The sequence below is a fragment of the Cydia pomonella genome, chromosome 12 (assembly GCF_033807575.1).
Source record: "Cydia pomonella isolate Wapato2018A chromosome 12, ilCydPomo1, whole genome shotgun sequence".
Lineage (NCBI taxonomy): Eukaryota > Metazoa > Arthropoda > Insecta > Lepidoptera > Tortricidae > Cydia > Cydia pomonella.
This window is the reverse complement of record NC_084714.1, coordinates 2,756,102-2,771,425: the sequence shown is the minus strand read 5'-3', so window position 1 is coordinate 2,771,425 and position 15,324 is coordinate 2,756,102. Positions and strand designations below refer to the sequence as shown.

The following is a 15,324-nucleotide window of genomic DNA, read 5'->3' as shown; positions in this document are numbered from 1 at the left end:
CCATAGATACCCCACACGTATGGGTTTGATGAAAAAAGATTTTTTGAGTTTCAGTTCTAAGTATGGGGAACCCCCAAAATTTATTGTTTTTTTTCTATTTTTGTGTAAACATCATAATGCGGTTCATAGAATACATCTACTTACCAAGTTTGAACAGTATAGCTTTTATAGTTTCGGAAAAAAGTGGCTGTGACAGAATCGGACAGAAAGACGGACATGACGAATCTATAAGGGTTCCGTTTTTTGCCATTTGGCTACGGAACCCTAATAAGGGTTCCGTTTTTTGCCATTTGGCTACGGAACCCTAAAAAACAGTAAACAAGAAATCCATCTCTGGACAAGTCTCAATTTGATCAAAAATTAGATTCTGGAATTACATTAGAAATCCCTATGAAATTGCAATTATTAACAGTTCTACAAATTCTACACACATAGTGACACAATCTAGTCCGCAATCATACACGCTAAGTAATTTTGCTAAATTAAACTCACTAATTTCCATATCCTCTCTTTATCTCCTAATAACAACAAATATTGAGATATTCTATTCACTGTCGACATTACACGAATAATATCCCACCACAACTGACAGTCATAACACACATCTAGCTATCTCTGAAAAACTATCCTGACTCAAACTAAACCTAATCCCAATAGCCTAAAGTCTAATTTCGACTACCAATTCATACATAAAGTATGCTCACACCTAACTGATGACCTATCATATTACTATCTCTTTTACTCTTGCTACGACCGTGTAAATGTGAAAGAGAAGTTTTACTACGCCGGTCGTCAGTGTGTTTGCCGATAGTATACACGTCTAGACTCTTCTGAAAAACTATCCAGACCTAAATCGAACCTAATCACGATTCCCTAAAGTCGGTTTTGGAATAGCTTTGACTTTTTAGCGAAAACAATTGCTAATTTCACAAGGTCGTCTTGCGTGTGGTAAATTTGATATCGGATCATGTGTGCTATTCTGCTATTCCTCAACGTTTGAGGCGGACCGTGAATATCGAAAACCGAAATCTCGATATCTGACTCTTTCACTCTTTGGATATTTCGAGGTTGCCATAGATACGTCAGGATTTCCCCTAACCTCTCATATGACAACCCTATTCTCTGGAACCTAGAGACCCTAATATCCACGCTAGCTCTGAGGCCCTTGCGAAGATGCCAATCGTTTGCGCTGTAGCGAACCAAACGGTAATCTCTCTCTATCACTCTCCCATATTGCCACAGAGAGACATGTCTGCAAACGATTGGCATCTTGAGCCATCTCCATCTTGATCTCTACAAGGTGCCCGTGAGCATTGCGAGGGATTTTAACGGTGCATTCCTGATGGCAACAGAAGCAAAAAATGTTTATGACTTTTTGTGATATTTCCTGATCCTTTTTGAACACTCCTGTACATACAACGTATTTTTTATTGTACACATAACCTAAAATTAACTAAAAAGTTTTTTTTTTGGGGGTAGCCTCTCGAATACATTTTTTTAATTTTTCTATGTCAATCAATATGGTATGTCCAGACTAGACCTCAAAGTGGCAATACCGCAGTCAAAAATGTGTTTTGTACCGACTTATGGCGAAATAATGATTTCGAAAAACATTTAATTCTCGCCTAATCCAGAAAATTTTATATGATATTTTAGTTTCTAAATATTACCAGCAATGCTTAGTTAAAATGTCTCGCAATGCTCACGGGCACCTTGTATAATATCTTGTTTTTGGTCACGCAATGACAAACAAAAATGGGAAAAGGTTTACGAGTAACTGTACCCCTAGTGTAAATATTTTCGACAGCGAAACGTGACTTACGCGTTTGCGTTAAGTGTCATTTTGTATGAGATTTTTGACTTTTCAAAACGTCCCGCTTGGCGCGCTGTTCAAAAACCCATACAAAATGAGACTTAACGCAAACGCGTACGTCACGTTTCGCTATCGACTAAAATTACACTAGGGGTACTGGTTGTCCTGAGCGTATAAAGCTTGGGAAGCAATGGAATCGAACGTCATGCGATCATACGGTATAATTGAATGTGTCATCTTTAAACACATTACTTCAAAAACGTCATATCCAATATAACATTAAAATATGGAAAAGAGACTTAAAGCATATGCCAACAAAGTTCAAATTCAAATAAGGAGAAAATCCTAATTTTGTTAACAAAGTATGACATCGGTATAGTAAGCAAACTATGGATTGAACACAATAATGCTCAGGTAGGTGTTCTAAATTAACATCACAGACTTCAGTTCAGACACCGCATTGTGACTTACGTGTAAAGCGCGGGGTCGCCAGGTGTACACATAGTTCGTTTTTTTTTTGCTTAGCAATCTTTATGACTTTTTATTAGAAATTATTGCAAAACATTTTTTTTAAATGAGATTATATTACTTATGCAAAAGAATGTAAGTAATTGTATACGATTTATAATTGATACATATTTGCCATGACTTATTTTTCACATGCTCGGAAATGGTCGGATATTGTTCGTAAATTTACAACGCAAACCGCCCAATTTTTTTCTTTTCAAATTTACAACGTAAAAACGTAGCGGAAATATATGGGTTTTCATAGAAAAATTTTACTCCTAGGAATAAAATAATCATATGAAAACCCATTTTTTCCGCTGCGTTAACTTTTTAAATCTTGCATTTAAATATAAATTAAAAGAGTTTTTTGAATCTAGCCATTTCGGGAGAAAATATACATTACCTAAATCTAAAAAAAAACACCTTGATTTTGATGTCAACCGCTTCAACATAATTTTTAGGTTTATAGGTTACGCATTTTGAAAAAATAAAAATAAAAATTTGTTTTGCAAATTTTGAAAACAAGGAAAACCTATAAATCTAGTTTTTCATTGTGCCAATAACATACCTACTAAAAAATCATGGAGAAAGAAAAATATTTAATAGTGGAAAAACGTTTTCTCCTTTTCACGGACGATCACTTTAGTTCTCTTAATACATAATTTTTACAGTCGATTTTATAAAAGAAAAAAAAAGCATTTATTTCGGACAAGATCCATAAATATGTACACTGTGGTGCTGGTAGCTGCAAGTTCTCATAAACAAGGGAGGGTAAGACCTTTTTTGCGGTTTCGGGGTTGGTCCCATAGTAAAAGTTGCTCAGTATAATCCCAAAACCTCCCTGGCAACGGGAATGCACATATTTTTTTGCCACCTTGTATAGATAGGTACTAATAATGGTACTATTTTCATCTTCTTAAACTACTAGACCTTTCTTACTGCATCATTTTAATGAGTAATAGAAACACAATGATATTACGTACACAACTCATTGGTTAATAGCAGTTACGGCTTTTATACATAGCAGAATTCATTACCATTGTACCTATAGATTCTCTGAAGAAATTCAATGAAATTATATCATATGTTTAATGTCTCGCAATAAATAACTGGTACTTAAGTACTTTTTCTACTCCCGTACTTTTATTTGTCATTTAAAGGGTCGTGCACACATCTTTAAAACCCTACCTTATAGTTGTCAAGACAAGTCTTTAGTATATTCCCCAAAATCGTATTTTTGCATACACGCCAGTGGCGGATCGTTCAAAGAACTCGATTCCCACCGGCTTGTCTAATTTCAGACCGTTGAGTACTTTCACGATCGGATCATGAAGAAAAGGAAAGTAAAATTAGCTCCGGGTTCCCTACGAATATTTGTGACGCGCCGCCACTGATACACGCAGTAACTTTTTGGCACTTTTCGATACTTCGTGTAATGACCACTTAAAGAATAAATAAATAAATATTATAGGACATTATTACACAAATTGACTAAGTCACACAGTAAAAGCTCAATAAGGCTTTGTGTTGAGGGTACTTAGACAACGATATATATAATATATAAATACTTAAATACATAGAAAACACCCATGACTCAGGAACAAATATCATCATCCCACGAATAAATGCCCTTACCAGGATTTGAACCCGGGACCATCAGCTTCGTAGGCAGGGTCACTACCCACTAGGCCAGACCGGTCGTCAAATAAAAGAATAAATAATAGTACTACCGTACCGAAAGGAAACTTCCTAAAAACCGAAGTTTGACAGCGATTTAGGGACCAATTACGTTGTCCTTTTCTTATGTATGGAACTATCCTTTTCAGCTATTTAGGGTTGTTAAAATTCAAGGAAACTTATAGGTCTATTTACTGCTGCTTAATCTACTGATTAATGTTAAGGAATGACTGTTTGTTTCTCAATAATAAAAAAATCTGCCAACCCTAATAATTGCTCGTAGAAATGCAGAGCCGAACGGGGCCGTGAACACCCGGGCGCGCCCGAACGCTGCAGTTTCCCCCCAATGCCGATACTTAGGATGACCTACCTACTGGCGTAAAGTGCTGCATATTACATATTACACTATACATCGTGTTTTTTTTATTACCATTAATTTCAAGGGTGCATCCCTGAGCTTAAATTAAGTATTTTTTTCAAAGACACTGGTATTCTAATTAACTAGTAGGTATTCTAATATTGTATGAAATTCATTGTTGCCAACCTTATTTTCTGTTCTTCGTGGTAATGATAATTGATTATTTATTCTTGTTTAGCACACTGCGCGTTTAACTTACCAGACTGGTTTGTTTAAATTTTCCAAGTAGATGATAAAAAAACATAATGTTACTATACAATAGTGATGATATATATATATATTTTTCTCCATTTTTGTTTGAATATTGATGTAATACACATTTATTAAAGTTTATTATTTTTGTAGATGACAACAACCTACCCATTATGGATATAATATTACCTATGGTACGTATTCGTAGTAGAATCAGGTTTTTTTACTATTGAGTTTACTCACCAATTAAAAACGAGACCTCTTTACAAGTTTTCGTTACAAATATAAAATATCATTTAGATGAATATTTAATAGATCGATCGGCTTCCTAATTATGTACGTAAGTATGTATTTAATTATTTATTCATAGATTAAGTAGTTATCTATATATGACGCCATATTTAAACCAGTTACTTTTATGAAGCACCGCCGCCAAAAAGGCGCTCCCATACTAACGTACGCTCTCATTTTAAAAACAACATAAGTACATTCACGTCTGAAAATATCGATACGAAAAATATGCCAAAAATATGTATACACTGCCTTAATATACGGGCAATAAAGTCGTGTAAGTAGGTATACATATTTATGACACTTTTTTCGTATCGATATTTTCAGACCCACGGATCCCACAGTCAAACTGTGCAAACAGTTTTGTGGGACGTTGTATTTAATATTAAGACAGTAACCACTATATTTTATTGAAAAAAAAAAAACAAAAAAAAAGACGTGACGATACATGAAACTTAGCAGGAACATTTAGTAACATAACATATGTATAATACTCGTAGGGTGGTCCTTATTTCATCGAACTTATATTTTTCTACGGTGTGACCGCTTAATGTAAAATTATCACTAAAATCCAATGTTTTTTTTTCAGATTTTTTAAATACATTTTAGGGGTCGCTACCGCACTTTGAAAATTTGGACCTTTCATACAAAAAATAATGTGTAACTTAACATAAAACAACGCGAATGATTTTTTAAAATTATTTTATTCATATTTTAGGGGTTGATTTAGATTCTATAAACACAATTAAAAAATAAATAAATAAATTACAATGTCATTATAAGTTAAATTAGACATTAATACACTTCGAATCGTCGGTCCACAACGAAAAATTAAAAAAAAAAATCATTGAAAGGGTTCAAATTTTCAAAGTGCGGTAGCGAGCGACCCCTAAAATGTATTTAAAAATTCTGAAAAAAATTACATCGGTTATTTAGTTTCTACATTAAGCGTAGAAATATAACTTATATCTTCGACGAAATAAGGACCACCCTAATGTATAACCATATAAATATTTAGTAAAACTAGATAAAAACTGATGTTTAGGAGCAATTTCAGGAAAATATATACTAAACTACACAAATACCGCACAATAGGATTTTGATGTGCTACAGGTATACAGTATGTCCCTAGCCATTGGACAAAGCCGAAATGTACATATGCATTAGGGTATTTAGAACCAGCATACAAAGTATCATAATCATAACAACTGGTGTACCGGTTACGAAGAAATTAACAAATTACCATTTTTTACTTTGGAGCAACCTTAATGTGTTAGTAGCTCCTGAGGTAATATCCTCAAAGAATAGTATGGAATGTTCTTCGACCTTTTTGATTTTTTATAAGATTCTGACTTTTGAAAAATATCATCATTATCAAATATTTCGAACAAATTGTCAAAAACACTGCCAAAGATTAATACAGTGTGTTTCTATTTGTTGTCGATTATTACAAATAACTTTTGTTCCAAAAAAATATTTTTTATCTTTTGTTCTAATTTAAAAAATATGAACGTTAAAGCATTGCTGAGAATTAGCCCTACATGTCCAATGGCTAAGGACACACTGTAGAATCTTATTACAGGAAGGCAGGTACTGTTTGATGTTATGGCTTGTAGTCATAACTCATAATATAATTGAAAATAAAGAGGGAATTCCTGTTTAAAGAGCCTGATTCATACACTCCATGATAAACGTATCATTACAGTCACAACTGATTTTCAACTCTAAAAAGTAAAACATAAGAATACATTTACAAGTTTGAACTGTGACTAAATATGTAGATTCCATTTTCAAGTCATTTTGAACCCTAATCATAGAAAATAAGGTTTAAAATTAACTGATAGCTGCGAGTATAAGGTAAATGTGTTTGGTCAAGCTGTTTGTGGGCACTGGGCAGATATGCGAAAGCACCTTTAGTGTGTAATTTCATAATTCTCTGTAATGATAAGGGGTATATAACTGAATTTAGACCGTAAATTTTAAGTTATTAAAGCTACTTTTTTTTGCACCACTTTAATTATGTTTATATTGATTTAATCTACAACTATTTCAGATTTTTATTGTATTGTATACTAAGAGGTATACTAAGTCAATTATTTAAAATAGGATGTTGTTTGAAGACAGCTCATCTTTTTAACCATGGGGAAACCTGCAAGTCAGGTATTCAGGGGAAAACTGGGTCATGGGTAGAGTTGTGCCATTCTCGAGAAATTTCTCCGTTTTGTATAAGGAATGTTCTCGCTCGAATGGAACGGAGAACATTCTCGATAACGGCAGAACCCTTAGTGGCAGAAGGCAACATCAATATGAAAAAATCGTTCGTAAGAGTTCGCAGCGCCTTGTTACTCAGAAGAAAAGACATTTTGCAATAACTCTAGACAGATCACGTTCGCTATACTTACGCTTTCGTATTACGTTTTTTGTGATATTTAATTAAGAAAAAAGGTATGCCCCCCATACCTTTTTTCTTTCGGAGCGATTATTTCTGAAAATATTAATTCTACTAAAAAATGGTTGTTGGCGATCCTTATTGGTTTTAAAAGACCTAGCCACTAACTATCACGGAGCAAGGCCGCGGACGCACAGACAGACGGATATGGCTAAACTATAAGGGGTAGAGGGTACTACGGAACCCTAAACCATGGACAACTTTCTGAGCATCATCATAAACTCTGGCTGTGTTATCAGCTACATTTTTTTATGATTAGTTACAGTTACAGATATGATTTTGTACAGCTTACTATCGAAATTAAGTATTAAGAGGCAATCTATGCATTATAATATATGGCATGTAATGTAATGGAATATTATTCTGATTTAATATATTTCATATTTTTTTTTTATTATGTTGTTGTCCTAACCTGCCACACACAGACACCTGCAACACCAGGTTGTAAGTGCGTCATTTAAATGTATTTAATTTTTTTTTCAATGATACTATTCCCAAAATGAAAATGACTAAGTGTTATTAGTGTGGCTAGAAAGCTGTACGAAGTGAAAGTGTTCTTATGTAAGTTCTAACCAACCTTGTGCAAACGCTATCTCATGTAATGAATGAGTCATGTCTCATCATGAGGATTTTGAGTATTTAGTTGACTTATACCAATAATGGTATAAACCTCTCATGTCAAATGATGGTCCCTGTGATATAGTCTGTGCGGAAAGAGAGGAGTCTTAGAATGTATCGGAACCAATATATTCAATGACTCTTTCCACAGTCTTTAGTTCCTTTATATCTCCTTTGGTTGCCCTTAACACATTTGCTACTAACATTTTCATAGCGCTACACTCATAGCCAATCCCAGCGTTTTCCCGCTTTGTAGAGGAAAGCAACTATGAACAGAGATCGATTAAATAAATATTTTGACCATATTATTATTACTTAATTGATTCATTTCTAAATAAATTTATGTGCTATATTTCCAAAAAAATGATGCAAACATAGATACCATCATTCAACATGAGAGGTATAATTCACAGATTAGCATCCCATAGACAAATAGTGCCAGGTGTACATTTCAAATTATCCAATGCATGAAAAAAGATCTTTTGTTAACGAACACATCAGGAATATTGAAAAGCATAAAATATAAAATTAGCTGCATGCATTAAGCTTCAAAATCTTTTATCATACACTGGCATAGACAACATAGTGTAACATTTATATTTAAACAAATAAAGACCTCCCGGATAAACTCCTGGATTCTGCCACATTTCCAACTACTGGCTGCAGAAAAAAAAGAAAAGATTAAGAAAAAAGGAAAAATAAAGGTATACATACACATGGTGTTGTAATTTGGCTGTTGGTTGGGGTTTAGCTTGTCGGAATCCGTTTTGGAGCACTTACACAAGTGTTGGGTTTTCTGTAAATAAACATTGTTGCATAGATAAGATACCTGGTGCTGATGAGGAGATAATGTCAATATTTGTCTTTGATATCAAAGTTCTAGAAAAGAAAAAAAACAGATTATAATTATTAAAAAAAAACTACTTTGGAAAACAATGACATTGAAAACTATTTCATTATTAGGCTCTAATATTTTTTTTCTAGCATATCCAGTATAGGAAAAAAAAGTAAGTAAAATTATTACATAAAGAAAAACAATATGAAGGTTTAAAACCATACTTTAGAACCTTGCCGTGGGAGTTAACTTCCGATAAAATCTATATTTTAATATGATGCAATACATTAAACACACACAATACAAACATTTCGGCAGATATTTTTATACATCAGGGAAGAACCTCTATTAACTAAAGCATACTTCAAAACATCACATATGAGTGAAGTTCAACTTTTGGATCAAGTGGAGAAAGCGAAAAAAGCTGTGGAATATGCTAGACTTAGCGGCGCACTTCTTGATCGATCTGTTTTCAAAACACTACACATTTCGTTTTGGGTATTACGCCATTTTAATTAACTCACCTTATACACTTTCCTCAAACACTTAAATACACAACTATTTGTTAACTTGGAAAAGCAGGAATAAAACAATTCCACTGCAAAGAACGATTATTTACCACGGCCTTGATAAAATAATACTGACTCGATCTCGCGTTTTAATGACGTTATGACTATGGTTTCACTTCTTTACAATGAATGACACAACGTACCACCTACTAGCATTTTCTACGGAAGTTGATTGGCGTACAATTTTAAGCTGTCAAACAACTTAAATATGATTGGCCAACTAGTATGACAGAAATAAAGGCCACCAATCAAATTGTTTGAATGTGTTCTCCTTTTTATTTCACTTCAAAAATCAGTAAGTAAAACAGCGTACAACGGAACGTAGCAACTACTGTTAGTGATGTTTGAATCGAATAAAGAGAACTTCGAATAACTTTTGTAATGGAACAGAAAATTATACGGTAGTGCCCCCGCCAAGACGAGCCTAGCGTAGCCTAAGGGCACTCACTACCTACCTTTTCGCGAAAACTTAGGTTTGGATTATACCAGATGACCAGATAAACAAAATTCTAGGAATATAATGTCAATGGTGGACTTATTGAGCATAAAAAAATTCAATTGCATAGCTTTAACACTTGATTTTGCTTTTATTAATATCTAAAAAAAAACCCGATTTCATCACTGACTTACTCACTCACACACTGATGATCATGAAAACCCTTAGGGTACTTCCTGAAGTCCTAGAAAGCTGGAAATTGGTAAGAAGGATAGTATTAGTACACAAACAACAGAAAAAAATCAAAAACTTGAAATTTTTAGCCCCTAAGGTGGTGAAAAGGGGGTTGGAATTTTGTATGGGGAATCCATAACCACTGAACTGATTTAGTTGAAATTTGGTATGTAGATAGTATTTGTTATGGGAAATAATAGTTTTTAACCCCAAAATAATCCCGTAAGGATGAAAAGGGGAGAAAAAGGTCGTTAGGGGGAAAAAGATGTTGAACTTTGTATGAGGAATCATTAAACAAAGCAAATTATATAAAACATACCCCCGGATACGTATTTCAGAATTTTTTAAGAGTAAGTCATTATCAACACTTTAAATAAGGGAATTGAACATTGTCTTAAGCAACTTGCAAAAGAAGTGAAATACCATCGAAAACATTATGATATAAAATGTTGTCAAGACGAAACCATAAGGCTCGCATTGTCAAAAAGTAGAGCCAAGCTTCTAACTCTACAAGTCCTAACTTCACAAACTCTTAGTCAAAATATGTGGCTCGGCCCTTTCGTTACAACAAGAAGTATTGTATAATAAAAAGATAATGAACAGTGAATACATTTTTCACCTTACGCCACGCCTACGGTAGTAGCGCTATATTTTTGACAAAGGTTTAGAATTTGTGAAGTTAGGGCTTGTAGAGCTAGAAGCTTGGCTCTACAATAAATCTGATAACTTTTTGACAGTGTGAGCCATATGGTTTGGTCTTGGCAACATTTTCTTTTTTTTGGGAAACAAACAGCATATCATTACACATACAGTTTAACAAATTAAGTTAATACAACAGCCAGAACAGTTTCCACTTATAGGTAACACAATTATTGCTCTGAGAAAAACAACATGCACGTATAAGTTAAGTACTTAATTAATGATAACATTTAAGAAATATGAAGATTATACAATTACTGATATAAAATTTATGAACAATTTTACATGAAAATGATTTTAATGAGATTCCAATTACCGCTTTAACCCTTTGGTAGGACATCACTAGAAATGTCAAATGTGCTAATGTCATAACATTGTCGTATTATAGGTTATAATACAAAATCTTTGATTGTACGATTAATCAAGCTTCTAAAATGAGTATCCTAATGAAAAGGTCCTCATTAAATCTTCCTCTTGCACGTAAGTACATTAAATTTACTTTACAGTACATATGGGGCTACTTTATAGCACTAGTGCGAGAAGTAGCATATTATGTTACTGTGTCGAACATTTAAAGGGCCATATGTACTGTAAAACGTTGTACGATACATGTGCGAATAGGTAATTCGCAACTCGTGTCGATTTAAAACACTCCCTTCGGTCGTGTTTTAATTTATCGCCACTCGTTTCGAATTTCCTATTTTTCGCACTTGTATCGTAATGTACTATTTTATTGTATTCCGATCACGTAAGACGTTTAATGTTCAATAAAAATGTTGAGTTGTATATTTTGAACATTTCAGTGTTAAATCGCAGTTTTAGCTGCACTTCTGCGCTTGAAATCAAGCAATGGCGAGTAAGCAAAGGCCTGCCAGTGAATCGCAACGCCGAGGGCATCCTTACCGATGGTCCGGATTATACCTTCTTGGATGGACGTCCTACGCCTTTGCTGGTAAACCTTGGATTTGCTACACAGTAGGCCTGGCACAGGAGTGCCGCATCTCGCCTGTGACATAAACTACCTTACTTACTTACATTTAGAAAAAGATGGGAAGTTTATCTTGCGGGCGAGATACTGTCGCGGCATTTCTGTGCTAAGCCGGCAGGAGGCTACGGTTGATTTTATACCTTATTCCATGCATTCACAGCATGCTATTACATACACACATTAAAGCAGCGGACCTAAATGTATGAGTTTGTATGCCATTTTAAAAGACTGCGTGGTTGGTGGAGGGAGAATTGGCACTGATTGTCACAAACACACGTAACCTTATGGAATGTTTACTAGCGGCAGCTATTGGAACTAATTTTACTCCATAAGAATCTTCATAGAAGGGCTCTGAGGGCCTACGGCAAACCACACTTGACATGTTGCCTCTCTGTCGCACTAGGTAAATTCATACGTAAGTCTGATAGGGAGGTAACACATCAACCAAGGTTCGCGGTAGACCCTCTGATACTGCTATTTACTGTTACCATTTTGTAATTTTCAGTATAAGCAAAAACTTCGCATGGAAAAACAACAAAACTATGCATCCCGGATAGTCCAGCTTAGCTCAGAGTTGGACTTTGCTAAAGAGAGATACCAGAATATACAAAAAACCAAAGAGGAAGAGAGACAGAGAATATTGAGCAACAGGTTAAAGCCTAAAGGAGAAGCGTTGAAGTAGAATTCTTGTTTGTAATTTAAGTTAGATAATAAATTGTGTTAAGTAGTTGCAATTTGTTTTTAATTTATGTAATGTTTAAGACAGAAGAATAACTTTGCTAACGAAATAACGGTACTTTTTAGGGTTCTGTACCCAGAGGGTCAAACGAGACACTATTACTGAGACTTCGCTGTCCGTCCGTCCGTCTGTCACCAGGCTGTATCTCATCATCTCGTCATGAACCGCGATAGCTAGACAGTTGAAATTTTCACAGATGATGTATTTCTGTTGCCGCTATAACAACAAATAATAAAAATAGAATAAAATAAATATTTAAGGGGGCTCCCATACAACAAACATAATTTTTTGCCGTTTTTATAAATAATGGTACGGAACCTTTCGTGCGCGAGTCCTACTCGCACTTGCCCGGTTTTTTGTCTATTCATACCACTCAGATTTGCGCCATTTTGCTATTTATAATATTTATACAAATTACATATAAATGCGCCATCTAGGAAGAGAATGAGGAAAACTAAATTAAATACTCCTCCGTGTATAGTGAAATAAAGCACTCAGAGATGGCGCTATTGTCAAAATTGCTGGATGATTTAATTACATCCCGCCGCACTGTGGGCTGAAATTCGGCTCTCATTGACATAGAAACCGAAGTTGTTATTTTTATGTTTTTTTTTTAATTGAAATAGGTTTTGCCCAGCATTGTTATGGTTACCTATGAATTTTAGACGATTTGGAATGAAAAATGTCGAGTTACGAATTAAAAAAAATTGTATGGAGCAGGAACAAGAAATCATTATTACTCAAGAATCGCAGAACAAACCGTAATATCCTCGCAGGTAATAGGTAGGTCCCAGGACCTGCTCATGCAGAACCTGGCGGAGTGGGGAGTTGCACTGGCTGCGGTGGCGGAGCCCTACGTTGTCCCTCCTCGGCCCAACTGGGTAGGGTCTAGAGATGGCCGGGTGGCGCTGGTGGCTCCGGCGTCGGGGGAAGTCCTCATGAGCATGGAGAGAGGGGAGGGATTCGTGGCGGCTAAATGGAAGGGAATTATAGTAGTCGGGGTGTACTTTTCCCCCAATTTGCCGCCGATTGCCTTCCAGCGCTTCCTGGAGGACCTGGAGGGGGTGGTGAGAAGGGCTGGCCAGGCGCCAATCCTGATCCTGGGAGACTTCAACGCCAAGAGCCGAGCATGGGGCTCCCCAAATACCGAACCCAGAGGGGCCGAGGTTGAGGTTTGGGCGGCGGCGGCGGGCTTGGTTCTGCTTAACTGCGGCAACGCGCAGACGTGCGTTCGCTGGAATGGGGGGTCTATAGTCGACCTATCCTTTGCGACCCGCGACCTGGCAGCGCGCGTTTCCGAGTGGCGAGTACTAGAAGACGAAGAGACCCTCTCGGATCATTTATATATCCGCATGAGGGTCTCCCCACTGCAGAGGGCCACGTCGCCCAGTCCTGATAACCGACGGGCCGGGAGAGGGAGGTTCCCAAGATGGTCGTTGGCCCGCTTCGACAGAGAAATGGCGGAAGAGACTGCCATCATCGAGGCGTGGAACTCTCCCCAGACAGCCCCAAGAGGTATCGATGAGAGGGCCGCCCACTTCAGAAGGTCCCTGGAGACAGTTTGTGACGCTTCCATGCCCCGGGCCCGGCCTGCCCGGGGCAAGAAACAAGTCTACTGGTGGACCCCGGAGATCGCCGTCCTACGCACGGCCGCCAATAACGCCCGGCGGGCCTACACGCGGTGCCGAAGAAGGAGGCACACCGCTGAGGAGGAGGAACTTCTCCGCACTGCGTTGGCGGACAAGAAGCGGGCCCTCCAGCAGGCCATTAAGAAGGCGAAGAACGAGGGGTGGGAGGAGTTCTTGGCAACCCTCAATAGGGACCCATGGGGACGCCCATACAGAATGGTGCGCAACAAATTGCGGAGCGCCTCACCCATGGACTCCATGGAGCCAGAACTCCTCCGGAGAGTGGTTGAAGGCCTGTTTCCGGAGGCGCCAAACTTCGTCCCGCCGGCTATGGCTCCCCCAGCAGCGGACCCGGTGGAACCGATCGTTGTCCCCCCCATCACAGATGACGAGCTGGAGTGGGCCATGAACAGGGTCAGAACCACGCGCAAAGCGCCGGGACCAGACGGAGTGCCAGGAAAAGTGCTTTTCTTGGCACTCAAGCATCTAGGGAACCGCCTCAGATCCCTCCTGGAGGACTGCCTCGAGGAGGGGCGCTTCCCGGGATGCTGGAAGGAGGGGCGACTGTGCCTGCTGTGTAAGGAGGGGCGCCCAGCAGACACTCCCGCTGGTTACCGCCCCATCGTGCTGTTGGACGAGGTCGGGAAGCTCTTCGAGCGAATCCTGGCTTCCCGTATTCAGCAGCACCTAGTGGAAACGGGCCCGAACTTACATGACAACCAGTTCGGGTTCCGTAGGGGGCGGTCTACTATAGACGCGGTGGCCGCGTTGAGGGATTTCTGGGTGCTTGCGGCAGGCCAGAGGGAGGGAGTGGTGGCGGTGTCCCTGGACATCGCCAACGCGTTCGGGTCCCTCCCCTACACAGTCATTGGGGAAGCACTCCGTTAGTGGCGGAGTGCCTCATTACTTGAGGCGTGTTGTAGAGCACTACCTGACGGGGCGGCTAGTGCTCTATGAGCAAAGGGGTATCCCGGGCGCGAGGGCTATGGCGTGCGGGGTTCCGCAGGGGTCTGTCCTTGGTCCCCTCCTGTGGAACCTCGGTTACGATTGGGTGCTCCGAGGCGTGCAGCTTCCCCGCATGATCACCGTGTGTTATGCGGACGACACACTAGTGGCCGTGCGGGGAAAGGAGCTGGAAGAGGTTCTCAGGAGGGCGGCGGTGGCCACCGAGCTTACAGTGCAGCGCATAGGACTCCTGGGGCTTCGGGTCGCCCTGCCGAAGACTAAGGCC

The 15,324-nt window shown here is 38.2% G+C and overlaps 2 protein-coding genes across 5 annotated transcripts in view; one reads left to right on the top strand and one right to left on the bottom strand.

Moving 5' to 3' along the window:
• LOC133523278 (protein lifeguard 1-like) overlaps positions 1 to 9,352 on the bottom strand; it is a 34,623-nt gene extending 25,271 nt beyond the window's left edge. For 2 of the 4 annotated variants that reach the window (XM_061858768.1, XM_061858769.1), the window contains exon 1: positions 8,582 to 8,650. In XM_061858768.1, the coding sequence (XP_061714752.1) occupies positions 8,582 to 8,612 (31 nt within the window). In that variant the 5' untranslated portion in view covers positions 8,613 to 8,650. Of the gene's footprint in view, positions 1 to 492; positions 735 to 8,581; positions 8,651 to 8,679; positions 8,762 to 9,163 lie in introns of those variants that run through there. The other 2 variants (XM_061858772.1, XM_061858771.1) reach the window with 2 other exon arrangements.
• Positions 9,353 to 11,130: 1,778 nt separating this feature from the next.
• On the top strand, positions 11,131 to 12,460 carry LOC133523282 (large ribosomal subunit protein mL52). The gene is made up of 3 exons (XM_061858785.1): positions 11,131 to 11,218; positions 11,542 to 11,690; positions 12,232 to 12,460. The coding sequence occupies exons 1-3, from the start codon at positions 11,173 to 11,175 to the stop codon at positions 12,406 to 12,408; spliced, it is 372 nt and encodes a 123-aa protein (XP_061714769.1). The 5' UTR covers positions 11,131 to 11,172; the 3' UTR covers positions 12,409 to 12,460.
• Positions 12,461 to 15,324: the final 2,864 nt, after the last annotated feature.

Coding starts and splice junctions, on each gene's coding strand:
- LOC133523282 (XM_061858785.1), top strand. CDS start 11,173: ATGAGTATCCTAATGAAAAGGTCCTCATTAAATCTTCCTCTTGCAC. Junction 11,219..11,541: donor ATTAAATCTTCCTCTTGCAC/GTAAGTACATTA, acceptor TGAACATTTCAG/TGTTAAATCGCAGTTTTAGC. Junction 11,691..12,231: donor GACGTCCTACGCCTTTGCTG/GTAAACCTTGGA, acceptor TGTAATTTTCAG/TATAAGCAAAAACTTCGCAT.